We start from the raw sequence: 25,148 nt of genomic DNA, 5'->3' as shown, positions 1-25,148 counted from the left end.
CTGATGGAAAACACTGGAATGAACCTCTGTTCTTAGGAGTGGTAGTCGTAAAGGGGTTGAATAATTGTGTCAATGAAGAAATCACAAAAAGGCCATTTAATACTTTATGACAAAAAAAATTGATGCTATCTTAGTTGCATTTAGTTCTTTAACAAGTCCTTGTAAGATTTCATTATGAACACAATTACAAATGTGCACTGAATTCCATAAAACCCTTCGCAGCATTGGGGGTTGAATAAATTTGATCACAACTGTAGAAAATGTCTTTAGAACTGATTTCAATTTAATCAAAATCAAAAAGCTTTATTAGTCATTAAATGACTACAGTAGAGCTGGTGTAGCAGCAGCACCAGAGTCTATACAAATGTGTCGACCAAATAAATCTTAATAAATCTTAATAAATTGTAATGTCCAGGAAAGCTCAGCATTAAACTCTGTGTACCACACCACATAATGCATACTTAGGTATTACCATGACTCTCCTATCACTATTCACCCCCCCCCCCCCCCCCCCCAACACAAACCTGACCTTGAGTCTCAGTGGAAAATGGAACAATAATGGAGTAGATTAGGAAGAAGCCCAGCTGGGCTTATAGGAAGTGAGTCTGCCTGGGCTGTGTGCATGTGTCCTCTTAAAGAGTAAGTGTGTGTTATATATATAATATGTTTAAGGGAAATTACTTGAATCTGTACAGAATACCTAAGCATGTGTGTGTGTGTGTGTGTGTGTGTGTGTGTGTGTGTGTGTGTGTGTGCGTGTGTGTGTGCGTGTGTGTGTATGTGTGTGTATGTATGTGTGTGTGTGTGTGTGTATGTGTGTGTGCATGTGTGTGTGTGTGTGTGTGTGTGCGCGCGTGTGTGTGTATGTGTGTGTGTGTATGTGTGCGTGTGTTTGTATGTGTGTGTGTGTGTGTGTGTGTGTGTGTGTGTGCGTGTGTCTGTGTGTGTGCGTGTGTCTGTTATTTTATTCTGACATTATGAGTACACAATCATTTTTCTTGTCCTTGTGTATTTGTTCAATAACATCACTGTCAGGCTATGGTGCACTAGCGTACATCTCCGTCTGTGTGCTCTATTGTGCATGTTCTCTGTGCACTAGCGTACGTTTCCCTCTGTGTGCACTATTGTGTATGCTCTCTGTGCACTAGCGTACATCTCCGTCTGTGTGCACTATTGTGCATGTTCTCTGTGCACTAGCGTACATTTCCCTCTGTGTGCACTATTGTGCATGCTCTCTGTGCACTAGCGTACATCTCCCTCTGTGTGCACTATTGTGTATGCTCTCTGTGCACTAGAGTACATCTCCGTCTGTGTGCACTATTGTGCATGCTCTCTGTGCACTAGAGTACATCTTCGCTTTTGTGCACTATTGTGCATGCTCTCTGTGCACTAGCGTAAATCTCCACCTGTGTGCATTATTGTGCATGTTGTCTGTGCACTAGCATTCATCTCCGTCTGTGTGCACTATTGTGCATGCTCTCTGTGCACTAGAGTACATCTCCGCTTGTGTGCACTATTGTGCATGCTCTCTGTCCATTAGTGTACATCTCCGCCTGTGTGCACTATTGTGCATGTTCTATGTGCACTAGCGTACATCTCTGCCTGTGTGCACTATTGTGCATGCTCTCTGTGCACTAGCGTACATCTCTATCTGTGTGTATTACTGTGCATGCTCTCTGTGCACTAATGTACATCTCTGGGTTTGCTGAGTCTGTGCTTTGTGAGAGGATGTGTTTCACATTCACATCAGCGCTCAGATAGTCTGCGTTTTACACACTGCAGAAGAGCTTGGGCTGCTCACCTCTAGAGAAACTGTGAAGAGCAGGAGTAGGACGTCATGGTTCCCACCTTGTCTCCGCCTCCTGAAAGGGAGAGAAATGAGAATGACATTGATCCAAACAGCTCCAGCCAAGAAAGATATGCCCACAGGCCTAGTGTGACCATAACATATATGTTCAAGACGTTCAACCAGTCATTATTGTATATTATTGTCACTATAGGACACATTTATGTCTGTCTTATAACCTCATTAAATCAAAGTGAGTTTAATGGAATATTACAGCTATTTATCAAGCTTTTTACAGTTTTAATGACAGTTAATTAATCTCACCAGGCTAAAGTTACTTGGTTTGAATGTTAGCATCTATGTTTTATCTAGTTTAGAATCTATTTTTAATTATCATGTATTAAAACATGGGTTTAAGTGATTTGAGTTGTGATACGAGTTGTTTACCTTGTCAAACGAAGGCCTTTATATACGGCTACAGCCATCCTCTCAGCTCTGAGGTCAAAGGTCAGCCTGGGTCATTTAGAGGTCATGTTTGGGCACACCCTTTAGTGGACTAAGACATTGGCACATGACCGAAAGTGGGAAGAAAGAGGAAAAACAGCAAGCAGAAAAACGAAAGCCCAAAATCTTAATCCTAAATCCTAATTCCAAAAATCTAATTCCCTGGCCGACAATATTAGCTACGTATTGCTCTTGAAAACAACCAGAGAAACAGCATATTTACTATTACATTAGTGTCACATTTTGCCAGCGCATTAGGGTAGTATCCACAAAGTCTAACACATCTATATGTGTAATGTAGGATATAAACCGATATTAATGGTAATAATCCACTGTTGAAGATACATCATGATAAACGATATTTTATTCATAATAAGATTTTGTTTTGGAACTCCGGATAACTGTGTCATCAGTCTTGACAACATATGAATGTGTTATGAACACACATATAATGCATCATGAGTGATTATTTTATGTGTGATATGCATTGCGTATACCTAATGAAATTACAATTTGTATCTTGTAACTCATGATTTAGAGTGACAGCTAATAAAATGGGAATGCTCCAAAGACTTTATATTATTTTAAATATAAAATAACATTAATGTTTAGAACAGTTACAAAACAAAAAAATCAAATTGTAATTTCATTAACTTATAGATATATAAATATGTCATTTTTAACATCAGTTTCAAAACATTTTTCCAGTAACACATCCTAAGCATCTTTAATAGTAATCACATTGTAAAGACACGTAATAATTATGTTTTGTTTTGAATGTTTTTTTTTTATGTTCAATATTAATTTGTTAGATTGAAAAGCTACACTGATTAATAGCATTTAGAACATTTTAGTGCAAATATGTTTTACACTGAAGGTGGCATTAGCTTATATTACATGGCTTTACAATATGTCCACAGTAATGAACTCTTCTCTCAAACAGCATAGTTTTTTCCCAAAAATGTTTATTTTATCATGAACCAAGAAGTGGATTAAAGGGCTTACACAAGCTTAGGGTGACTTCACTCAAAAGAAAGGGTTCGGAAAAGTTTTGCCACTACAATGAATTTAATTTCAGTCACTTTTTAACCTGTATGAGACATTTCTAAAAAGATACAGGGCCTGCAAAACAACATTCAGTGACACAGTGTACCAAAAGAGAAATTCTGCCAAGCCTTCTGTGCTGGGTGGATTTGGAAAAACGAACTAACAATACCACGCTAATGAATTGACTTTAGTTTATTTTTAGTATTTTTCCATTATTAGAAAAAATTAAATCAAAGTCAGCCTTTCTTTAAACTTTCAATTAACTTTCAATTAAGTCTTTCCCTAAACATTTAAATATAGCCAGTCTTTCCCTAAACTTTCAGATAAATTCAGTCTTCCTGTAAACGGCAGATCTCCGGATAGCTCTGGGGACCCGGGCTTGGAACATTTTTGTGTTTTCTAATTACCAAATTGGAGCAGAGGCAGAGACACACACACACACACACACACACACACACACACACACGCACACACACACACACACACACACACACACACACACACACACACACACAGTCACACATAGTCACACACACAAATTAAACTACAAAGATCATAAGGTCCCAAGGACTGAAATTTTAAATAACTGCTTTAAAATAACAGTGTATGACATTGAAATATGTAGTGTCAATATACATGTACTTGCAAAAGTATTCTGACTCCTGTAGCTGTTGCGAATTGTATAATTTTAATAAGCAGTATCTTCATGCAAAGCACACATGGCTATAAAAATGGAGGTGAACTGGCATAATAAATGAAAGCTAAAGGATCTTGATCTTGTCCGTGATATATAAGGTGTGAGGTTGGCTTATCTAAAGCAAGCCTGTCATTACTTTCTTTCTCTCTCTTAACCTGAAGCAAATATGTTGTCTCTAAGCAAGTTGAAGTCAAAGGTTTCAAATTTCACTGATTAGGGAAGGTATGCAATTATAACACCAGGATCAGATGACCTGCGGTGACCTCTTAATAATCACCAAAGCCCCTCCCTCCTGCCTGAGAACACTGTGTCGCATTCAGGAAGTGAAGGCATGTAAAAGGGCAGAACAGGGGAGACGTGCTGGCCTGGGTGGGTGGAGCTAGCAAAGTCCTCTAAGTTTGGAAGGAAGGTGATGTCCTGTGCCCTCCGTCCACCTCATATGCTCAGTGGACACGAGGAAACCTGTGTTCAGTAGTCGCTGGCACTCTGGGGCTCAGTTTACTAATCTAACCAGGACAGAAGTGAGGACAGGGTGGACGCACAGGGTCCCGCCGCCCCTCTTCAGGGCCACAGGCTTGCTGGGCCGTGGGTTTAAACGGGGTGGTGAGCATGGTCCAAAGTGAAGATGCTGTGTGATTCGTGTCCATACTGTGTCATATTTCTGAAATTTTAACATGTTGTTTTGACATGTGTGCTGCATTAATATATGCAGAAAAATGTGAACGTTTGAAAGCGTAATCTGCAGTGCCACTAAATATGAGGGATTACCAGAGCTGTAATCTGCAGTGCCACTAAATATGAGGGATTACCACAGCTGTAATCTGCAGTGCCACTAAATATGAGGGATTACCACAGCTGTAATCTGCAGTGCCACTAAATATGAGGGATTACCAGAGCTGGAATACTTCTGCAAGCACCATCACTCTGTGTTCTTCAGCTGGACATCAAATGAGTTAAAAGAACCATCGACCTGGGTTGCCAACCTTTGGATCCAGTCTGCACATATTTATAATTATTATGATTATTATTATTTAGATTATTTACATGTACGAAGATATTTGCTGATGTAGGATCCCCGTCCTACATCCCCGATGCATCTCTACATCATATACTACAGTACAAGAAGATTCTAGGTGAATAACTGTTCTTAGGTAAGATATGTACAGATTGTAGTAGTGACATACACAAAGTGTCCAGAGAAACAGCATGTGTGCATTCAGCAGTAAAAATAGTATGGGGTTTTATTTGTGTGTGTGTGTGTGTGTGTGTGTGACTGACCTGTTGATGTAATGTGGGCATAGTTTATAAATTGGGTGAGTCAGTACTGAGGTAATTATTTTGGCTTGGATGTTGTAGTGCTGGAATTGTCTTGAATGTGTTACCATTTCAGTTTGTTACCACACACACACACATACACACACACACACACACACACGTGCACGCATGCACGCGCACACACACACACACGTTTCTCTGACAATTTTGTGTACTTCACTGTAATGTTTGATATTTCTCTCACTATATATATAGTTTTGGATTTCAAAGGTTTTTGGTCAGTTATATATATACATAAAACTGACAAAAAACATTTGAAATCCAAAATGATATCAGAAAGAGAAAGTGGTGAGGTACACTTCCATTTCCCGGAAGTAGACATGCAGAAACATGTGCACTGCCATTGGAGCAGGTGTCAGTATGGTACCAGAACCATCAGAACCAGCCGATCATGTCTGGATCCCGCATGTTCCTGTCGGCTCCTCTCCCTGCCGCTAGCTTGCTCGTTTCAGTTCGGATTAAGCCCGACTGCTGTACATTACACTGTGCATTGTTGAATCCATGAACATCACCGCTAGTTTAACTAGGCTAATTAGACCAGCTAACTAGGCAGATCTAGGGTGGGATGTGGTTACTACGGGTTACCCAGAACACAGTGTGAGGTTTTCCATGCTCAGCATGCTTTAGACTTGGGGTGCACCTGACAGCGTGCTCTGTAGGGCCTGTTTACAGTTTCCATCACCCCTCCCTAGGAAACCTTCCTCTTCCTCTTTCTTACTGACACATTGTTTTACCTTCATGTTGGTTTAATTAGCAAATGTGATTTTCTGTGGTCAGTTATGTCATGCAGATCATGATCTGCAGATCATGTCTGTGCAGAAAGGAAGAAATAAGAAAACCTAACCCTGTTTTTCAGCCAATTATACATTTTCATGTATTTTTTGACTGTTTTCTTTTTGAAAGGCTGTTTGTAAATGAATGGTTGGCAACCCTACCACAGATGATTTAAAGGGTCAAGCAATAAACACCAAAATTAGACAGAACAGATCAAGCACCCATCCCCCCTGTTTAAGAATCAGATGATTTTGTACAGGTTTAATGACATGCTCCCATAAGCCCTTTAATGCTAAGGAACTTTGCATTACAAAAAGAAGAAGTAACACAATATGTGCATCAAGAGTGTTTTTTTGTTTAGTTTTTTTCGCTTTTTTTGTTTTTTCTTTTCTCTTGGTAAATTTTTCATTAAAGGCAGAATTTACAAGGGACACACAGAAGCTTATCACTCATTAAAATAAACAAAAAGGGTATATATAAATGTACCTGACTAAATCTAAATACCTAACACCTGAAAGTTACACCACCTTCTACCTGCTAAATCCCACCCCAATCTTCCGGCACTGGTGTAGAATAGTTCTGATTGGTTGTCTACTTTACATGTAGTGATCACTGATCATTGGCTGAATTATCTGAGAGCTTACCAGCATCTCCCAAAAAAAGATTTTACAATTTAACCCATCTTTCTGTGCTGCATTGTGGGATATATTTTTTTGTGGTTTTGGTTGGGTTTGTTTTTTTAAAAAAAGAAACAGGGGAGGGTGGGGTGGTTCAGGGGGTTGGGGGTGTCCATAGAAAATCCATTACTTAGGAATGGCCCGGAAGGTGTGTTGGACTTCAGAGTTCAGTATCGGGAATAGGGTTGATCTCTGTACAGTCCTTTAGTCGTCCTCGCCGCAGGTGCCTTGTTGCGGCTGTTGGTCCACTCCTCCTGGCCTAAGCAGGGAGACACAGATGTTAAAGGTCACTGAAAAGGTCAGAAATGTCAGAGGGTAAATGTCAGAAAGGCCTCTGTGCCTTGAGTCTCGCCTGTAGGGCCTGCAGTGGAGCAGTGAGTCAAACCCAGTGACCACAGATGATAGAGACACCACAGGGAGTCGTGGAGGATTTGGATTATCTGATAATGGTTTTGTAATCTGATAAGGCCGTCTGATTAAACTAGTATAGTTTATATGCCATAGCACATCACAGTCTCTGGTTTGAAGAGAATGTCTGAGTCAAATGTTGAGCTCAGGGTTTTCGTTTTAGGCTTATAATACACATCAAATTTGATGTTCAGTTGAGGACCACCCTTGACATCAGTAATTCATTAATTGTGGAGAACGGAATTAGAACCGTCTCAATGAATTAGGACCAGTATTTAAATTTATTTATATGTCACTTCCATTTGCTCTCAAATGCACACTGTATTTTTTAAATATGATGTTATAATATAAACTGAGCACACTTATAATTTATAGCAAAATACTCTCATCAAGGAGGGACATGCAAACCCAAAGATTCAACACTCAACACTTGGAAGCTGTCACGGTTCAGCTCCGGACCCCTCCTTGTGGGCGTGTTGTTACGTCGTCTGTGTCTAGTTATGTCCATGTTTGGTGTTCCGTGGGTGTGGGTTGTTTGTGAGCGTGTTCGTTGGTCTCACCTGTGCCATGTCTCATGATCACTGGGGAATGTGTTATTCGCCTATTTAATGTGCGTTCGCGCAATGTCTCGTGCTCGTCTTTGTCTAGATTTCATGCCTGTGTGAGCCGTGTCTGAGAGTGCTTGCGCTATCCGCGCTGAAGTTCACTGTTTCGTGTTAATTAAAAGTATATGTTTCACCACAAAATTCTTCGTTGTGCCTGCCTCCTCCGACCATCACAGAAGCATTCACATCTGTGTGCTCCATTGGGCCACGAGCAGTTCAAGGCCTTTCACAGTGTGAGGAGATGCCACCCCAGCACACAGAGACAGAGACAGACGGAAGGCCTGATATCAGTGATCCACCAGCCACCGACTACACCAGCTTGCAGTGTGGACGAGATTGTCATTCTTTGATCGGCCTGTTCAGTCACGCTCGAAGCTGCTCAAAACAGACTATCCAAAGTGTGACTCCATAGTCTCTCGAGACTGACGGACGGACGCCAACACACAGACTCTCATTAAAGGTAGAGTGGACTGTAATGTCCACTCTAGATATACAAAACACATGGCATCTTTCCACAGCTTGTGTTGTCTGAAATGTGGTGTGCATGCCATTAATAAGAGTGGACACCTGTCCCCACTGGCTCTATGTCCTTCAACCAATCAGAGACTTCTCTGATCAAAATAGTAGAACAAAAGAGTTTAACACAGACATCGGCCCCTGGTGGTCTGCCCTCAGCTCTTATTCATTCCCCATCGGTGCTGGTGAGCGAGAGGGCCAGCAATGGACTTGTTTGCGGTCTCTGTGCTTGATAATAGTCTCTGTGCTTGTTTGCGGTCTCTATGCTTGTTTATAGTCTCTGTGCTTGTTTATGGTCTCTGTGCTTGTTTGCAGTCTCTGTGCTTGTTTGCAGTCTCTGTGCTAGTGTGTGGTCTCTGTGCATGTCTCAGACACCTCCTCTTAATGACATTCCTGAGCTGAACTCCAGAAATGATGGGCTTTAATTATGGAGCTGTCAGTCCACCCCAAACATGCTCCCTCTTTAAAAGAGAGAAAGGTTTCCATCACAGTAGCCTTGCATTTAGAGAGAACAAGGGTGCGTCAGCTGGTTAATCTTAGGGGCTCCTTTGAATTGTCAAGCTGTCTGCTCTTTAGACAATCCAGAGGAAAGGCCATTAAGATGGTTTATAAGCATGTGTGTGTGTGTGTTTTGTGTGTGTGTGTGTGTGTGTGTGTGTGTGTGTGTGTGTGTGTGTGTGTGTGTGTGTATGTGTGTGTGTGTGTGTGCGTGTGTGTGTGGATGTGGCAGGGTTGATGAAATGGAAGTGCGCAAATAATTGGGGATGTACTTACTGGAAAATAGTTTGGAACTAGCTATGGCATTTCAAAATAATTTTTTATAATATGTCCCTCAGTGCCAATATATAGCCTATGTATTTATGAATCCTTTTACTACTGCATATCACTTCAGCAGGCTTTTTAAGCATTCATTATCCACCTCTCTCCCGAGAGCCTGCAACTGTACTTATTATAGTATTCTACGCTGTACTGCAACAAATGGAATACTGTTTAAATTATTAGTACTGTTTAAATTATTAGTACTTATTATAGTATTCTACACTGTACTGCAACAAATGGAATACTGTTCAAATTCTTTTGCTTTCAGACGTGTGCCCTGCATCCACAGACGGGCTGGACCTCGCAGACGGAGGAGAGGCCGCCATATCGCAACAGTGTGGATGTGTTATCTCCCCCCTTCAGGCCTACACAGGGAAACAGCCTCTGCAGCTCACGCAGGCTGCCCTGCTCCGCAATCACCACCCCCACTCCCTACCCCCCACTCCCCAACCCTTACCCTGCACACCCCACCCCCCAATCACCACCCCCCCACTCCCCAATCACCACCCCCACTCCCTACCCCCCACTCCCCAACCCTTACCCTGCACACCCCACCCCCCAATCACCACCCCCCCACTCCCCAATCACCACCCCCCCACTCCACATCCCCCGCTCCCCAACCCTTACCCTGCACACCCCACTCCCCATTGCCCACTCCCCAATCACCACCCCTCACTCCCCATCCCTTACCCTCCACACCCCACCCCCCACTCCCCAACCCTTACCCTGCACACCCCACTCCCCACACCCAACCCCCCACTCCCCAATCACCACCCCCCACTCCACATCCCCCGCTCTCCAACCCTTACCCTGCACACCCCACCCCCAATCACCCCCCCACTCCCCAATCACCACCCCCCACTCCACATCCCCCGCTCCCCAACCCTTACCCTGCACACCCCACTCCCCATTGCCCACCCCCCACTCCCCAATCACCACCCCCCACTCCCCATCCCTTACCCTCCACACCCCACCCCCCACTCCCCAATCACCACCCCCCACTCCCCATCCCTTACCCTCCACACCCCACCCCCCACTCCCTACCCCCCACTCCCCAACCCTTACCCTGCACACCCCACTCCCCACACCCAACCCCCCACTCCCCAATCACCACCCCCCACTCCCCAACCCCCATCCCTCACTCCCCACCCTCCATTCCTCAACCCCCCCATTCACGACCATTTAAAATTATTATGCAGTGTATATTTCTCACATGCTTAGCTTTGGAGTTAAAGACAAACCAAAAATGACCTTGAATAACCTTCTACTCTGCATAAATTCAAGTTCACCAGATGCTTGTAGAAGTGGGAGATGTACTGCTAATTTAGCAAGACTTAATGGCTGCCAGTGAGCGGAAGGTGTGTGTTATAATATGAGATTCCCTCACAGCGTGGGCCACTGTTTCCGCACACTCTCACCTCACCATCTTCACCTCCCCTTCCTCACCACCCCAGGATCAAAGAAATGGGTCTGTTTCCTATGAAAACGTTTCTTCCTCATCGTCACACCTATGATAAAAGCCTCCAGTGTTTTATTAAAATGTCACATTTTCCTAATCCTGTAAGTATAAGGACTACTGCTTCAACTAAAGGGCTGCATGGCTACAGGACGACGGTTCACTGCATCTCAACTGTCAAGCAGTGATGATTTATACTGACCATTCTGGACTACTACTTAAGAAATTCACAATACCAAAAACAGTTCTAAACCCGTTTGATATTTGAGTTTTTTTATTGTAAACTGTACAGTGCTGGACGTCTGTGAGGACACCATATCTGTGGGTGCAAATCTGTTCTGCTCCATGTTTAACTATTAAACCAAGAATTTGACAAATACACTGTGATTCCATTTTTAATTATTGTCATCGTTGAAAAGCTAAAATGATTGAGTTATGGTGCTCAAATACTCCCAGAGGCTTTTGCGTCTAGTGCCACTGAGAGGAGGGAGACGCTCTCGGTGATTAGCGCTGGTTTCTGGGCAACACATCGGTCAATCATGGGTTGCTATCGCTTTTGCCTGTGTTTGTTGGTTTTGTAAGTTGGAATCTAAACATGTTGGCATGGCAACAATGAACAAGTCCAGCTTCTAAATAACACTAATCCTAAACTTCCATTGATGTTTCAGTGGGAGCAGCTGGCTAAGCAGCTGGTTAGAGACCTTCCCCAGAAACAGACCTTCCCCAGACACCACAGCAGTACTGTAGACCTAACCTAGAAACCACAGCAGTATGGTAGACCTTACCCGAACACCACAGCAGTATGGTAGACCTTACCCAGCCACCACAGCAGTACGGTAGACCTAACCTAGACATCACATCAGTATGGTAGACCTTACCCGAACACCACAGCAGTATGGTAGACCTTACCCAGACACCACAGCAGTATGGTAGACCTTACCCGAACACCACAGCAGTATGGTAGACCTTACCTGAACACCACAGCAGTACGGTAGACCTTACCCAGACACCACAGCAGTACGGTAGACCTTACCTGAACACCACAGCAGTACGGTAGACCTTACCCAGACACAACAGCAGTACGGTAGACCTTACCCAAACACAACAGCAGTATCGTAGACCTTACCCAGACACCACAGCAGTATCGTAGACCTTACCCAGACACCACAGCAGTATCGTAGACCTTACCCAGACACCACAGCAGTATGGTAGACCTTACCCAGACACCACAGCAGTATGGTAGACCTTACCCAGACACCACAGCAGTATGGTAGACCTTACCCAGACACCACAACAGTATGGTAGACCTTACCCAGACACCACAGCAGTATCGTAGACCTTACCCAGACACCACAGCAGTATGGTAGACCTTACCCAAACACAACAGCAGTATCGTAGACCTTACCCAGACACCACAGCAGTATGGTAGACCTTACCCAGACACCACAGCAGTATGGTAGACCTTACCCAGACACCACAGCAGTATGGTAGACCTTACCCAGACACCACAGCAGTATGGTAGACCTTACCCAGACACCACAGCAGTATGGTAGACCTTACCCAGACACAACAGCAGTATGGTAGACCTTACCCAGACACAACAGCAGTATGGTAGACCTTACCCAGACACCACAGCAGTATGGTAGACCTTACCCAGACACCACAGCAGTATGGTAGACCTTACCCAGACACCACAGCAGTATCGTAGACCTTACCCAGACCCCCACAGCACTACAGTAAACAGTAATCTGGAACTAGCCCCAAGCTCAAAAGACCAACACTATGATACTCCTGTACTTTAAAGTCTGTCCCCACCAATCAGCTGTCTGCCCTAGCAGCAGTGCTTTCCTTCTGCGATAATGCGACTGTACCACTGTTTAATTCTCCAAGATCATGATTGCTTAATGAATGAGGAGAGGGAGAGACACTTACCATATGACTCATAGGATTCCCCACTTAGACCATGGCCATATTCATAATAGTCATCTGAACTAAAGATAGAGAGACAGAGAAATGAGAGGGAGATGCAGAGTGAGAGAAAGATGGAGAGGGAGAGAAAGGGAGAGATTAAAATTATGTATTCATTGTATATGTCAATAAAAATTACTATTGTGACTATGTATGCATTGTATATGTCAATAAAAATCACAATCAATTTTTACAGCAAACATGATACACCGACTATTACAGAGTTATAGTTACTGAGTACGTGGCTTAACCCTGGTACAGAGTCAGAGATTATGTGGTCTAACCCTGGTACAGATTCACAGATTATGTGGTCTAACCCTGCTACAGAATCACAGATTATGTGGTCTAACCCTGGTACAGATTCACAGATTATGTGGTCTAACCCTGGTACAGAATCACAGATTATGTGGTCTAACCCTGGTACAGAATCACAGATGATGTGGTCTAACCCTGGTCCAGAATCACAGATGATGTGGTCTAACCCTGGTCCAGAATCACAGATGATGTGGTCTAACCCTGGTCCAGAATCACAGATTATGTGGTCTAACCCTGGTCCAGAATCACAGATTATGTGGTCTAACCCTGGTCCAGAATCACAGATGATGTGGTCTAACCCTGGTCCAGAATCACAGATGATGTGGTCTAACCCTGGTACAGAGTCAGAGAGTGAGTCAGAGAGTGAGTCAGAGAGTGAGTGGGTTTAAAGATGTTTGGGACCATGCTCCTCAGAAGCACCAGAGGAGAAAACAAAGCCATTCGTTCCTCACAGAAGTGCACAAGGCCAGGTTTATGCTCGTCCTGAGATTTGATTTATTGCTTTGCACTGAACAGCTGAGGGAAGATCAGACAGTGTGGGACCATCTCTCCTCCACCTCCAGCACCGTCCTGCTCTACAATTGTCCATAATGTTACCGGCGTCCTGCCAGCCAGGATGGAGATATATGAGAGGTGGAGGCCTTAATGAAACAGAGGGAGAAAAAGAACAAACATGCACTATGTCTGCACTTCTCTCTCTCTTCCTCCCTGTTCCTCTCTCTCTCACTATCTCTCTCTCTCACCCCACAATCAGATATTTATAAACAGGAGTGAAACGTCAGTCATTTAAAGGTCATTCATCAAAGTCACAGCATGGCTCTGCACCTGGCCAATCAGGGCTCAGCTCTGTTTAGTCTAAGCCCCTCCCTTGTCTGTCACTCACTGTTGTCTTGAGAGTGACACACCCCCCAAACCTGAGTCCCATTCTTTCTCACATGTCAATCATTGCTGTGGGAGGGAACATAGGTGAGTTAAAGTGAAACACACGCACACACATGCGTGCACAGACACACACACACACACACACACACACACACACACACACACACACACACACACACACACACACACACACACACACACACACACACACACACACGGTTTCTCATTCACTTGTTGTGTTTCTGCTATGAAAGCTGCTGTGAAGCATCTTTGATAAAAAAAGATGTACTGTCCCAAAATAAAATATGTGATTTTAAGGTTTAATGAATCTTGAGAGTGCTAAACCTTTCAAAATCTCTCCTATGACATTACTCTCTCAGACACACACACACACACACACATACACCTACACACAATACCCCACCCACACACACACCTACACACCATACCCCCCACACACACCTACACACCATACCCCCTCAACACACACCTACACACCATATCCCCCACACACACGCCTACACACCATACCCCCACACACACGCCTACACACCATACCCCCACACACACGCCTACACACCATACCCCCACACACACGCCTACACACCATACCCCCACACACACACAACTACACACCATACCCCCCACACGCACAACTACACACCATACCCCCCACACGCACAACTACACACCATACCCCCACACGCACAACTACACACCATACCCCCACACGCACAACTACACACCATACCCCCCCACACACACACGCCTACACACCATACCCCCCCACACACACAACTACACACCATACCCCCCCACACACACAACTACACACCATACCCCCACACACACAACTACACACCATACCCCCACACACACAACTACACACCATACCCCCACACACACAACTACACACCATACCCCCACACACACACCTACACACCATACCCCCCACACACAACTACACACCATACCCCCACACACACAACTACACACCATACCCCCCCACACACACAACTACACACCGTACCCCCCCACACACACACCTACACACCGTACCCCCCACACACAACTACACACCATACCCCCACACACACAACTACACACCATACCCCCCCCCACACACAACTACACACCGTACCCCCCCACACACACAACTACACACCGTACCCCCCCACACACACACACCTACACACCATTCCCCCCACACACACCTACACACCATACCAGGGCATGGGCCAGGGTGTGGTGTGGACGTTAGGTGTGCTGGGTGCCAGTGGGGGGCGTGTCAGGGGCAAACAGGCTGTGTGAACGATTGGACAGCTGAGAGACGCGAAAGCGAAGAGAGCGAAGTTTCCAATCACGGAGCACTGTGGGGGCGCCTTCACACGCCTGCTGCTGTGAGCTTCACACTCACAAATGTGTCTGACACAAGTGAGCCCAGGAGAGAGAGAGAGAGAGAGAGAGAGAGAGAGAGAGAGAGAGAGAGAGAGAAAGACAGGGAGAGAGACAGAGAGAGATAGAGAGAGGGAGATAGAGAGAGGAGAGGGAGATAGAGAGAGAGAGGAGAGAGAGGGAGACAGGGAGAGAAATAGAGAAATGGGAGAAGGAGAGGGAGAGAGAAAGAGAATGACACAAACAAAGAGGGATAAAGAGAGAGATAATGAAGCAGATAGAGGGTGGAAGGGAGACAGAATGAGAGGAAAGAGAGAGAGAAAGAAGGAAGAAGGGAGAGAGAAAGAGAGGAGAGGGAGAGAGACACAGATACATGCTGTACACTATATTCCTGCCAGGAACTCCTCTAATGAGACAGCTTGTTATTGGTGAGAGAGAACACCTTAGCATTTAGACATGCCTTCACACACACACACACACACACACACACACACACACACACACACACACACACACACACGTTCATGCCGCTCATACCCATGCATGCACCTCCCCCCCCCACACACACACACATACACACATTTTCCACTGTCCTTGCAGGAGATGAAGGAACTGGGAACACTGTGGTAGAGGGGTTAATGTATCTAGAGAATTCAAGTCGTTTTTCCTTATGCCTGCAGGTGATGCTTAACAGACCTGAGGCTTTTTGTCAGGGTGTGTCCACCTGCACTGCACATAGATGCACACACACACACTCACGCGCACGCGTGCACGCACACACACAGGCACACACACACACACACACACACACACACACACACACACACACACATCTTAAACGCAATATTAATTAGTGGCAGGTATGTGTGTTTGTGTATGTCTAACACACACACAGACAGTGAGAGAGAATGAAGCACACACACACACACACACACACACACACACACACACACACACACACACACACACACACACACACACACACACACACACACACACACACACACACACACACACACACACACACACACACACACACACACACACACCTTTTCTCTCAGTTGGCCTCCAAACCATGTTAGACACCTCTAATTTCTGCTGTGACACTTTGTCAATATCCCCAGCCTCTCTCATCCCCTCTCCCTCTCACCTTCTCTCTCTGTCTCTCAATCTCTTTATCTCTCCCTTTTCCCTTTCCTTCCTATATGTCCCCCACAATTTTCCACTTTCTCCTTCTTTCCTCTTCTCTCTCTGCAATTCTATAATGTTCTAGAATATTCCAATACTTTATTCCAAAATTCCAGTCATGAGCAAAGCAACAGTGTAAATATTATTATTATTTACCCAAAACAGCTAGCCAGCCCCGTCGACAGGGGGGGACAACCGGGTCTGTTGTCCCGGGCCCTAGGGCCAGGGGGGCCCATCAAAGAGCCCAGCAATTTATTTTTTATTTAAAGTCTATAATTTTTTTATAATCTTGAATCTTTCATTAATATAAAATTCTGTACTCATAATAAGCTCAATGTCTAAAATATATATGTTTTTTACCTATCTGCATATTTTCCATTAAGTGCATACACCCCCGCCTCCCTCTGAAAAATGGTTTGATCCAGCACCGACCGTAACCGGCTGGTACCCGCCCAACAGCGGGAAATACAGTGGTGGATAGTTAAAGTAAACAGGAATCTGTAGTGCAGAAAAGAAAGGAAAAACATTTACCTGACGAATTGTAAAGTTGCATTGTGTTCCAGGTTTGAAAAGTGCTGGAATTTAGGCTAAAGTACTTGAAAATGCTTGAAATTGTAACTACTTCGTTTCACAACAAATAGCTGTCTGACTGAACAGTTCTCGTGAAGACGTTAAGATTGGGCGTTTTGAAAATAAACAACCATTAAATAATGTGATAAAAAGCGAATTATTTCGAATCATTTCGAGTATATGTATAAATATTTAACTTAATTAAGTTTAACGTGCTGGGAAATACTGAACTGGACCTTGAAAGTGACGTACAAGTGCTTTAATTCCACCTTATAAAGGTGTATGAACCCTGCAAACACGACTTTGTTCTTTGCGCTGAGGCGCGGCGCGCGAAGTTACAAAATTCGAGAGGTGCACGACCTCGCGAATCGACAGCGCGTGAGGTCCTCGCACACGGGCGGTGCCACTGCGATTACGTCATTTTCGCGTGAACCTTCGCGCCGCTCGCGACGTGTCAAGTATAAACCAGTCAGCTGTCAGAAACAGCTTTGATGTGTGGCTATATTATATACTATATGACCTAACCAATGACTGTATATATACAGTCAATGGACCTAACACAAGGATTGTCTGCTACAGAGGAAATTCAAATGACGGGGGGGGGGGGGGGGGGGGGGGCACATGAAACTTTCTTGTCCCGGGCCCCAGCAAGACTGTCAACGGGCCTGCAGCTAGCAAGATACCCAAATAAACACTTAAGACTGTCCATCTTTAGGTAAAAACTCAAAATCACAAATACATTCCAATTACTTCCAATTGTAATGAGAAGGCTTGCATACAGACAATGCCATTTGTCATGAAACATGACTCTGTAGTAACACTGAATGACACAGGTTCAACTCCTCCACTCAACGTCAGGGCCATGGAGGAGACAGCAGACACACTGGCCTCCTCGTCATCAGCATTACGACTGCAGTTCACATCTTTGTGAAGGTAATGACAAACTGGTTGGTTTTTAGATCGCAGTCCACACTGCAATTATATTTTCTACTTCAAAGAGAGGAAAAAGGAAAAATAAAAATAAAAGAATGGGAGGGAGAGAGAGAGAAAGAGAGAGAAAGAGAGAGAGAGAGAGAGAGAGAGAGAGATAACTTAGTATTTTGGGTGCCATAGATTCATTAAACAGAGACTGTAACGAGTAGCTGAACAGATGTGGGGTTTTGTCTCAGGTGAGAACGCAGTCATGAGCAGCTAATGACTCCTTAATACCTCATAAATGTCATAAATAAAACCATAATATACCTGAAAGAGCTGCTACACACAAGCACAAAACACACAGATGAGTCAAAGTGTATGGGTCCATAGGTCTGTAGGTGTATGGATCTGTGGGTGTATGGGTCTGTGGGTCCATTGGTCTATGGGTGTATGGGTCTGTGGTTTTATGGGTCTGTGGTTGTATGGATCTGTGGGTGTATGGGTCTGTGGGTGTATGGGTCCATACTAGGTCTGTAGGTGTATGGGTCCGTGGGTGTATGGGTATGTTGGTATATGGGTCTGTGGGTTTATGGGTCTGTGTCTATCTCTCTCTATGTCTCTCTCTATCTCGCTCTGTCTCTCTCACTCTCTCTCTCTCTCTATGTCTCTGTCTTTCTTTCTCTCTCTGTCTCTCTCTCTCTGTGTCTCTCTCGGTCTCTCTGAACCTCCTGCTGTTCTGTTCAGGTACCTCCTACAGAGGAACACTCTGTCTAAGCTCTCACAGACCTGACACAACAAACACAGGGATCTGAGTGCTCCCCTCCACTGGGCCTGATTGAGACCCACTTTCCTAAGTTACACACTTTTGCTCTCATGGTCGTCTTGTCTCTTCCACTCTTCTCCTACAAATGGATTAAATAGGTGTGTGTGTGTGTGTGTGTTAGTTGCTGATGGGTCCCCGGGTATTCTCTCTGCTGTTAGTGTGTGAACTCAGCTCATAACTCCATTTCAGCCTGTAGCCAAACACAGACTCGCTCACAAGCCTCAGAGGACTCATCTGACAATGTTACTTATCGCTCCTGATTTACTCACACACACACACACACAAAGGTCCATACTCCTCAGCTAATATAACTCCTTTTCTCACTTATTTCCTTTTTGTTGTCAAATTGAAGTTTTTTATTCCTTTATATTTACCATGCAGGTTCCATTTTGTGTTCTTTTTATGTGTGTGTGTGTGTGTGTGTGCATGATCGTGTCAGTCGTGTCAGTCCTATAATGTATGAATGTATAAAACAGGACAGACAGAGTTTCATCTACAGACTGCCAGATAATTAATTTATATCACACAAATATATATATATATATATATATTTAATTAAAATCAATCTGGGAGGTCCAGATATTATGACTGATGACCTGCCATTTACTAGGAGTTCATAGATGATGACAAAGAGACCAGTCAGCACCGTTACCTGGTCAATTAAATACCAGTGCTTAGGAAGTGGTAGTTACTCAGAGCCTGAGGGTTCTCTGGTGCATTAGAATGACCGACCGGACCGGACCGGACCGACACTGGCAGGCGACCTGAACACACGTTGAAGCTTCGGTGCTGTAATTGGACGGATGGGAAGGACGAAGAGGCAGCGGGGGAGGGGGAGGAATGGAGGGAGAATGATCAACGGAGAAAACACAAAGAAAGAGAAGAGAGAGAGAGAGGAGAGGAGAGAGGAGAGGAGAGAGGGAGACAGAAAGAGAGAGATAGGGAGACAGAAGGGGAGATTGGGTCTGATTTAGGGAGGTGTCACATTCTCCCCTGCTGCATTCGGCCAGAATGTCTGGACAGACCCAGCACGATGCTGTCGCTGTCGGCACGGTGGAGTGGGCGGGGCTAGCTGGAGCAGGTTAAAAGCACTGCGCCCACGGCCCAATCCAGACAGGGACACTGGGAAAGTGGGCGGCGGTATAAGAACAACAGGGATTCACCAAAGAGGCTTTGACAGAGACAGCAGTGTCTGCGGTCATCCGGCTCCAGACACCTGGACCAGCTTCCTATCGTGTGCTTGCAGAATGGACTGATTCTTATCTCGTGTTTAAAGATAGTGGGGAACAAAGACTGGGAGTTTTAGAGGAAAATGAATCAGTCCGAGGAGGAGAAAAGCCAAACTCACAGGACCAAAACCCTTCGTCCCGTTTGCTCACTAGGGTCAAGTGATGGAAAAGAGACATTTCCTTCAGGATGTCGACAAAAACAAAGCCAGTTTATAGACCGCTACACAGCATTTCCCATTATGCCTGGACTCTGTGGGTTGCCACTGCTGTTCTGAAGGCAGTGTTGTGTGTCTGGATGTCTGGGCTTGGATGTTCATGGGAAAGGCTGACCTGAGGTCAGTCCCCGGTGGTTACTCAGACAGGAAGACAATGAACAGCTAGCACATCCAGCAGACTCCAGGTCAGAAGCAGCACATAGGAGAGCACACAGCCTGTGTGTTCATCCTTTTGAAAACCTGAATGCTGAACACTTTAAGGGCTAATAGTGCTCTATAGCATGAAAGGAGAAAGTGTGGCAGGTCCAGTCAACCTGCGTTACACATTCACACACCAGGAAGAGTTTCACAAAGAGACAGAGCCATTCATTCAGGCTTCAGACACATGCACGCATGCACGTACACACACACACACACACACACACACACACAAACGCATGCATGCCCATACACAGGAACACACACACACACACACGCACGCACGCACACCCACACCCACACACGCATGCATGCCCACACACAGGAACACACACGTATCTCCTACTTTGACATGTCTGACCTCTTTCAAAACGCTGAGAATGGGACCTGTCCCTAAAGCTGGGCGTACACTGTACGATGTTTTAAATCGTGTACTCAGCTCCAGCTCAAACTGTACGACTAAATCGCAGGGTTTCAATGTTCACTGCTCACGATTCATATACTCACACTATACGACCCGACGCTCTCATGCGATCTCACGAGGAGCGATTTGAATTTCAAACATGTTTGATATTCTTGCGACGCTGCGATTTCTGATCGGGAGTTGGTCGTGAGGTGTGAATCGCTCCTCATTTACCTGTGTAAACTATACGATGCACGACACGCGATTGACACTCCTGGTCTAGCACAACGCCTCAGTAGTTCAAACCACGCGACAGAAAAGACAATCAGAAAACTGCCTTGTGATTGTCCACCAATGCTGATTCAACATGCACAATCAGCTAAAACAGCTGACTAGCACCGAACTGAACTAATGGTGTGGAACACACTGCGCTGGGATAGAGCGACGATTGGTCATTGAAGCCATTCATTGGACCCACACTGACCAATGATATGGCATCAAATCACCACCTGTCAACACCAATAATCACATATTACCACCGATAATCACCTATCACCTCCTAGCATTACCTGTCACCTGCTATTACCTGCAATCACCTCACATCACCTCACCCCCCATCACCCCCCATCACCCCCCATCACCCCCCATCACCACCTATCACCCCCCATCACCACCTATCACCACCCATCACCACCCATCACCACCCATCACCACCCATCACCACCCATCACCACCCATCACCACCCATCACCACCCATCACCACCTATCACCACCTATCACCACCTATCACCACCTATCACCACCTATCACCACCTATCACCTCCTAAAACATGGAGAGTACAAACTGCACAAACTTAGTATGTCGCTGCAGTATTATTTCAGGCAGAGCTAGAACTAAAACACACAACAGACCTAAAAGCACAGACTTCCTCAAAAGTCCAGTTAGATGAAATAAGTATCTCTCTTTTACACACACACACGCGCACACACACACACGCACGCACGCACTCATGCATGCAAATATACACAAACACATACAGACATGCAAACTCACATGCAGACACACACACACCCACACCCACACACACACACACACACACACACACACAGCTGGCAAATTGCCCTCCTGTTATCCCCTGGCTAAAGAAGTGCAGTCACTGTAACGATGTAACTGTGAGAGAGAGACGGAGAAGGAGAGAGAAATCACGACACTAACAGCTAAGTGAGTGTGTGTGTGTGTGTGTGTGTGTGAGTGAATCCAGCCTCAATATCCCCCAGGACAACACTTCTTTTTATTTTTTTACACCTGTCACCCCTATCTGCAATCTCTCTTTTCTGTCTGTCTGTCTGTCCATCCGTCTATCTGTCCGTCTGTCCATCCTCCACTCTCCCAGCTCTGCTAAGCGTTTCTGCTATGGACGATCCTACAATCACTCGCTGTCTGGCCCCACCCCTTACTGCTCACCACGGCTACTGAGGCACGTTATGTCCACACAACAGGTCCCATTGTTTCGCTAATGGGATCATTAATTTGACTGCTCATTGTGTCCAAACAACTGGACTGGAACTGGGTCATAGGAAATGGACACATCCTCCTAGCAGGGGAAGCTAAAGACTGCAGTCTGCCATCCTCACTGCAGATCTTCAGGCCAGTGTGATAGGCCCCTGAATTTTAACATTATTTAGTTATCAACTTATGGCATACTCAACAAACTACTGTGCTTCCTGTTTCCGAACAATTTTTTATGCGAAAGCCACTGTTTCCATACTGCTAAACGAGTTACTTATTCATTTTGAAAATCTTAAAAATATCTATATCTACACATGCTTACTGGATATATCTATAAACTCAAATACCATCAACCTCCACAAGCCATTGGAAGACATTTTCCTCCTTCAAAAACAACTTATGTACAACTTAACTGAAGCTAAGTATTTCATCATGTCTGAGTCACATGTTGCTTGTGCTGAGTGTGGCATGAATAGTTACCCTTCTTTCATCAGTAGTGGTCATTTTGTATGTGAAAAGTGTAGATTAATACTGGATAGTGTCTCATTTTCTTCTTATAAATTCTGATAAGACTGAGGTGTTGCTTCTTGGACCAAAAGCTGCAAGAAGCAATTGGTCTGATATTCCTCTTACCCTAGATGGCTTTTTAGTAACATCTAAATCTACCGCTTAAAGCTTAGGTGTCACTATTGATTCAGATCTTTCATTTGACACACATACTGTATATGCAATGTCACTAAGGTTTCCTTTTTCCATTTATGTAATATCACCAAGCTGAGACATTTACTTTCCTTAGCTGATGCAGAGAAACTGGTCCATGCTTTTGTCTCATCAAGATTGGACCACTGTAATGGTCTTCTAATTGGATGCTCTAAACAGTCCATAAAGAAACTCCAACTTGTACAGAATGCTGTAGCTTGAGTCCTAAATGAGAGTGTGGACCCACCGGTGGATCCCCCAACACATGCCCAACATCTACATAGTCATTTCTCTCACACCTACAGATATATCCAGTACAGACAATCAGAGGTGTCAATTCCAGGTTCAGAAAGTAAAAGTCCTCACCAGGATTTTGCTCAGGCTTCCTGGACTGTGTTGATTCCACTAATTTTACCTGGATTGCACTAATTAGAAAATCTAGCAAGCTTGAGCAAAATCCTGGTGAGGACTACTTTCTGAACTTGGAATTGACACCTCTGCAGACAATAATGCCTACATATTGACTCCTGCTCACACCCTACACAGATAATCACTCCTGCTCACACCCTACACAGACAGATAATCACTCCTGCTCACACCCTACACAGATAATCACTCCTGCTCACACCCTACACAGATAATCACTCCTGCTCACACCCTACACAGATAATCACTCCTGCTCACACCCTACACAGACAGCCATCACACCTGCTCACATTGCAATAACTCAGCTAAACTGAAGAAACAGAGTGAGAAATAACTGAACAGCAGGGATAAAATAACACACTTACCAAACAAGCAATCAAACAAACAAAACAGGAAATAAACACTTATACAAATAAATAAACAGGAACAAAGGCAGAAACTGCTCAGCGGACAGACGAGCACTCTAACCCATCAGACTACTGCTGCCGTCCAACAGATTAGGAAACCTCTCTCAATCTCCCTGTGTCTCCTCTCACTATCCTCTTTTCTCCTTCCCATCCTCTCTTTCTCACTGATGCTCTCCCAGAATAGCCACTCACACTCACCCTGTTTTCCAGAGACTCCGTGATTATTCACAAAGCTTCTTCTATGATCAGCAGCTTGAGAAGCTCAGACAACCAGAATCGGCTTTGTGTCAAATTCTGAACACCATCTTACAAACACAAGCTAGGTCTGATCTCGGGCCCAAAGGACTTACGCATTTTACATACAAGAAGCCAGCACAAGTCTGATTTACCCAACCTAATACCTTCTTACATCCACAAGGTCTATTATGGCTTGAGTTTGAGTTCAATCCCCCTAGATGTGTAATACTGAAGCAGGTTCTTTTGCACAGAAACCTCAGCACCATCTCACAAACACAGTCTCTGTCCCCACGGGTGTTACACACACACACACACACACACACACACACACACACACAGTCTCTGTCCCTACAGGTACACATGCACGCACGCGCAGGCACATCCAAACACAAACACATACACACACACACACACACACACACACACCTGCACATAATTGCACCTACAGACACACACAAACATGAACAAATGTGCACACAAACACACATAACACACCTACACACACATGCATAATAACATACATCCACACACATACAAACACACACACAAACACATATGTACCTATACACACAAATACATAAACACAACCACACACACACACAAACACATATACTAACACACCTACATGCACACATGCATAAACACACAAACACACAAAAACACATCTATGTACTCACACACCTACACAAGCATGCATAAACACACACACACACACACACACACACACACACACAAATAGGGTTGCAGCGGTAACCGGTTTCACGGTATTAAAATGCTGTTATCATACCGTGTGCGTTTGCTTATTACCGGTAAAAAGCAAGCCAGCGGAGAAACTGACCCGCGCATGCGCAACTCCGCTCCGGTTCAGCTACTCAGCACAGCGGTGAGAATAGCAGAAAGTGTATCAGACTTAAAAAAAATTAACAAAAAAAAAGCTAAACTAATGTCAGCGGCGAAAATGACGTATTCGCGGTGGCTCCGCCCGTGCGCGAGGGTCTCACGCGCTGTCGATTAGCGAGGTCGTGCACCTCTCGAATTTTGTAACTGCGCGCGCCTCAGCGCAATGAACAAAGTCATATTTGCAGGGTTCATACACCTTTACAAGGTGGAATTAAAGCACTTGTAGTCATTTTCAAGGTCCGT

General features: G+C 44.8%; 1 protein-coding gene across 1 annotated transcript in view; it reads right to left on the bottom strand.

Moving 5' to 3' along the window:
* Positions 1-3,152: 3,152 nt before the first annotated feature.
* Positions 3,153-25,148, bottom strand: part of khdrbs3 (KH domain containing, RNA binding, signal transduction associated 3) — a 125,584-nt gene continuing 103,588 nt past the window's right edge. The window contains exons 8-9 of the mRNA XM_077006072.1: positions 12,557-12,615; positions 3,153-7,079 (exon numbers count right to left, since the gene is read on the bottom strand). Of these exons, the coding sequence (XP_076862187.1) occupies positions 6,988-7,079; positions 12,557-12,615 (151 nt within the window). The 3' untranslated portion in view covers positions 3,153-6,987. The remainder of the gene's footprint in view (positions 7,080-12,556; positions 12,616-25,148) is intronic.

Source organism: Brachyhypopomus gauderio, chromosome 5 (assembly GCF_052324685.1).
Source record: "Brachyhypopomus gauderio isolate BG-103 chromosome 5, BGAUD_0.2, whole genome shotgun sequence".
Taxonomy (NCBI): domain Eukaryota; kingdom Metazoa; phylum Chordata; class Actinopteri; order Gymnotiformes; family Hypopomidae; genus Brachyhypopomus; species Brachyhypopomus gauderio.
Note: the sequence above shows the minus strand (reverse complement) of the source record. Positions and strands in the feature narration are given on the sequence as shown.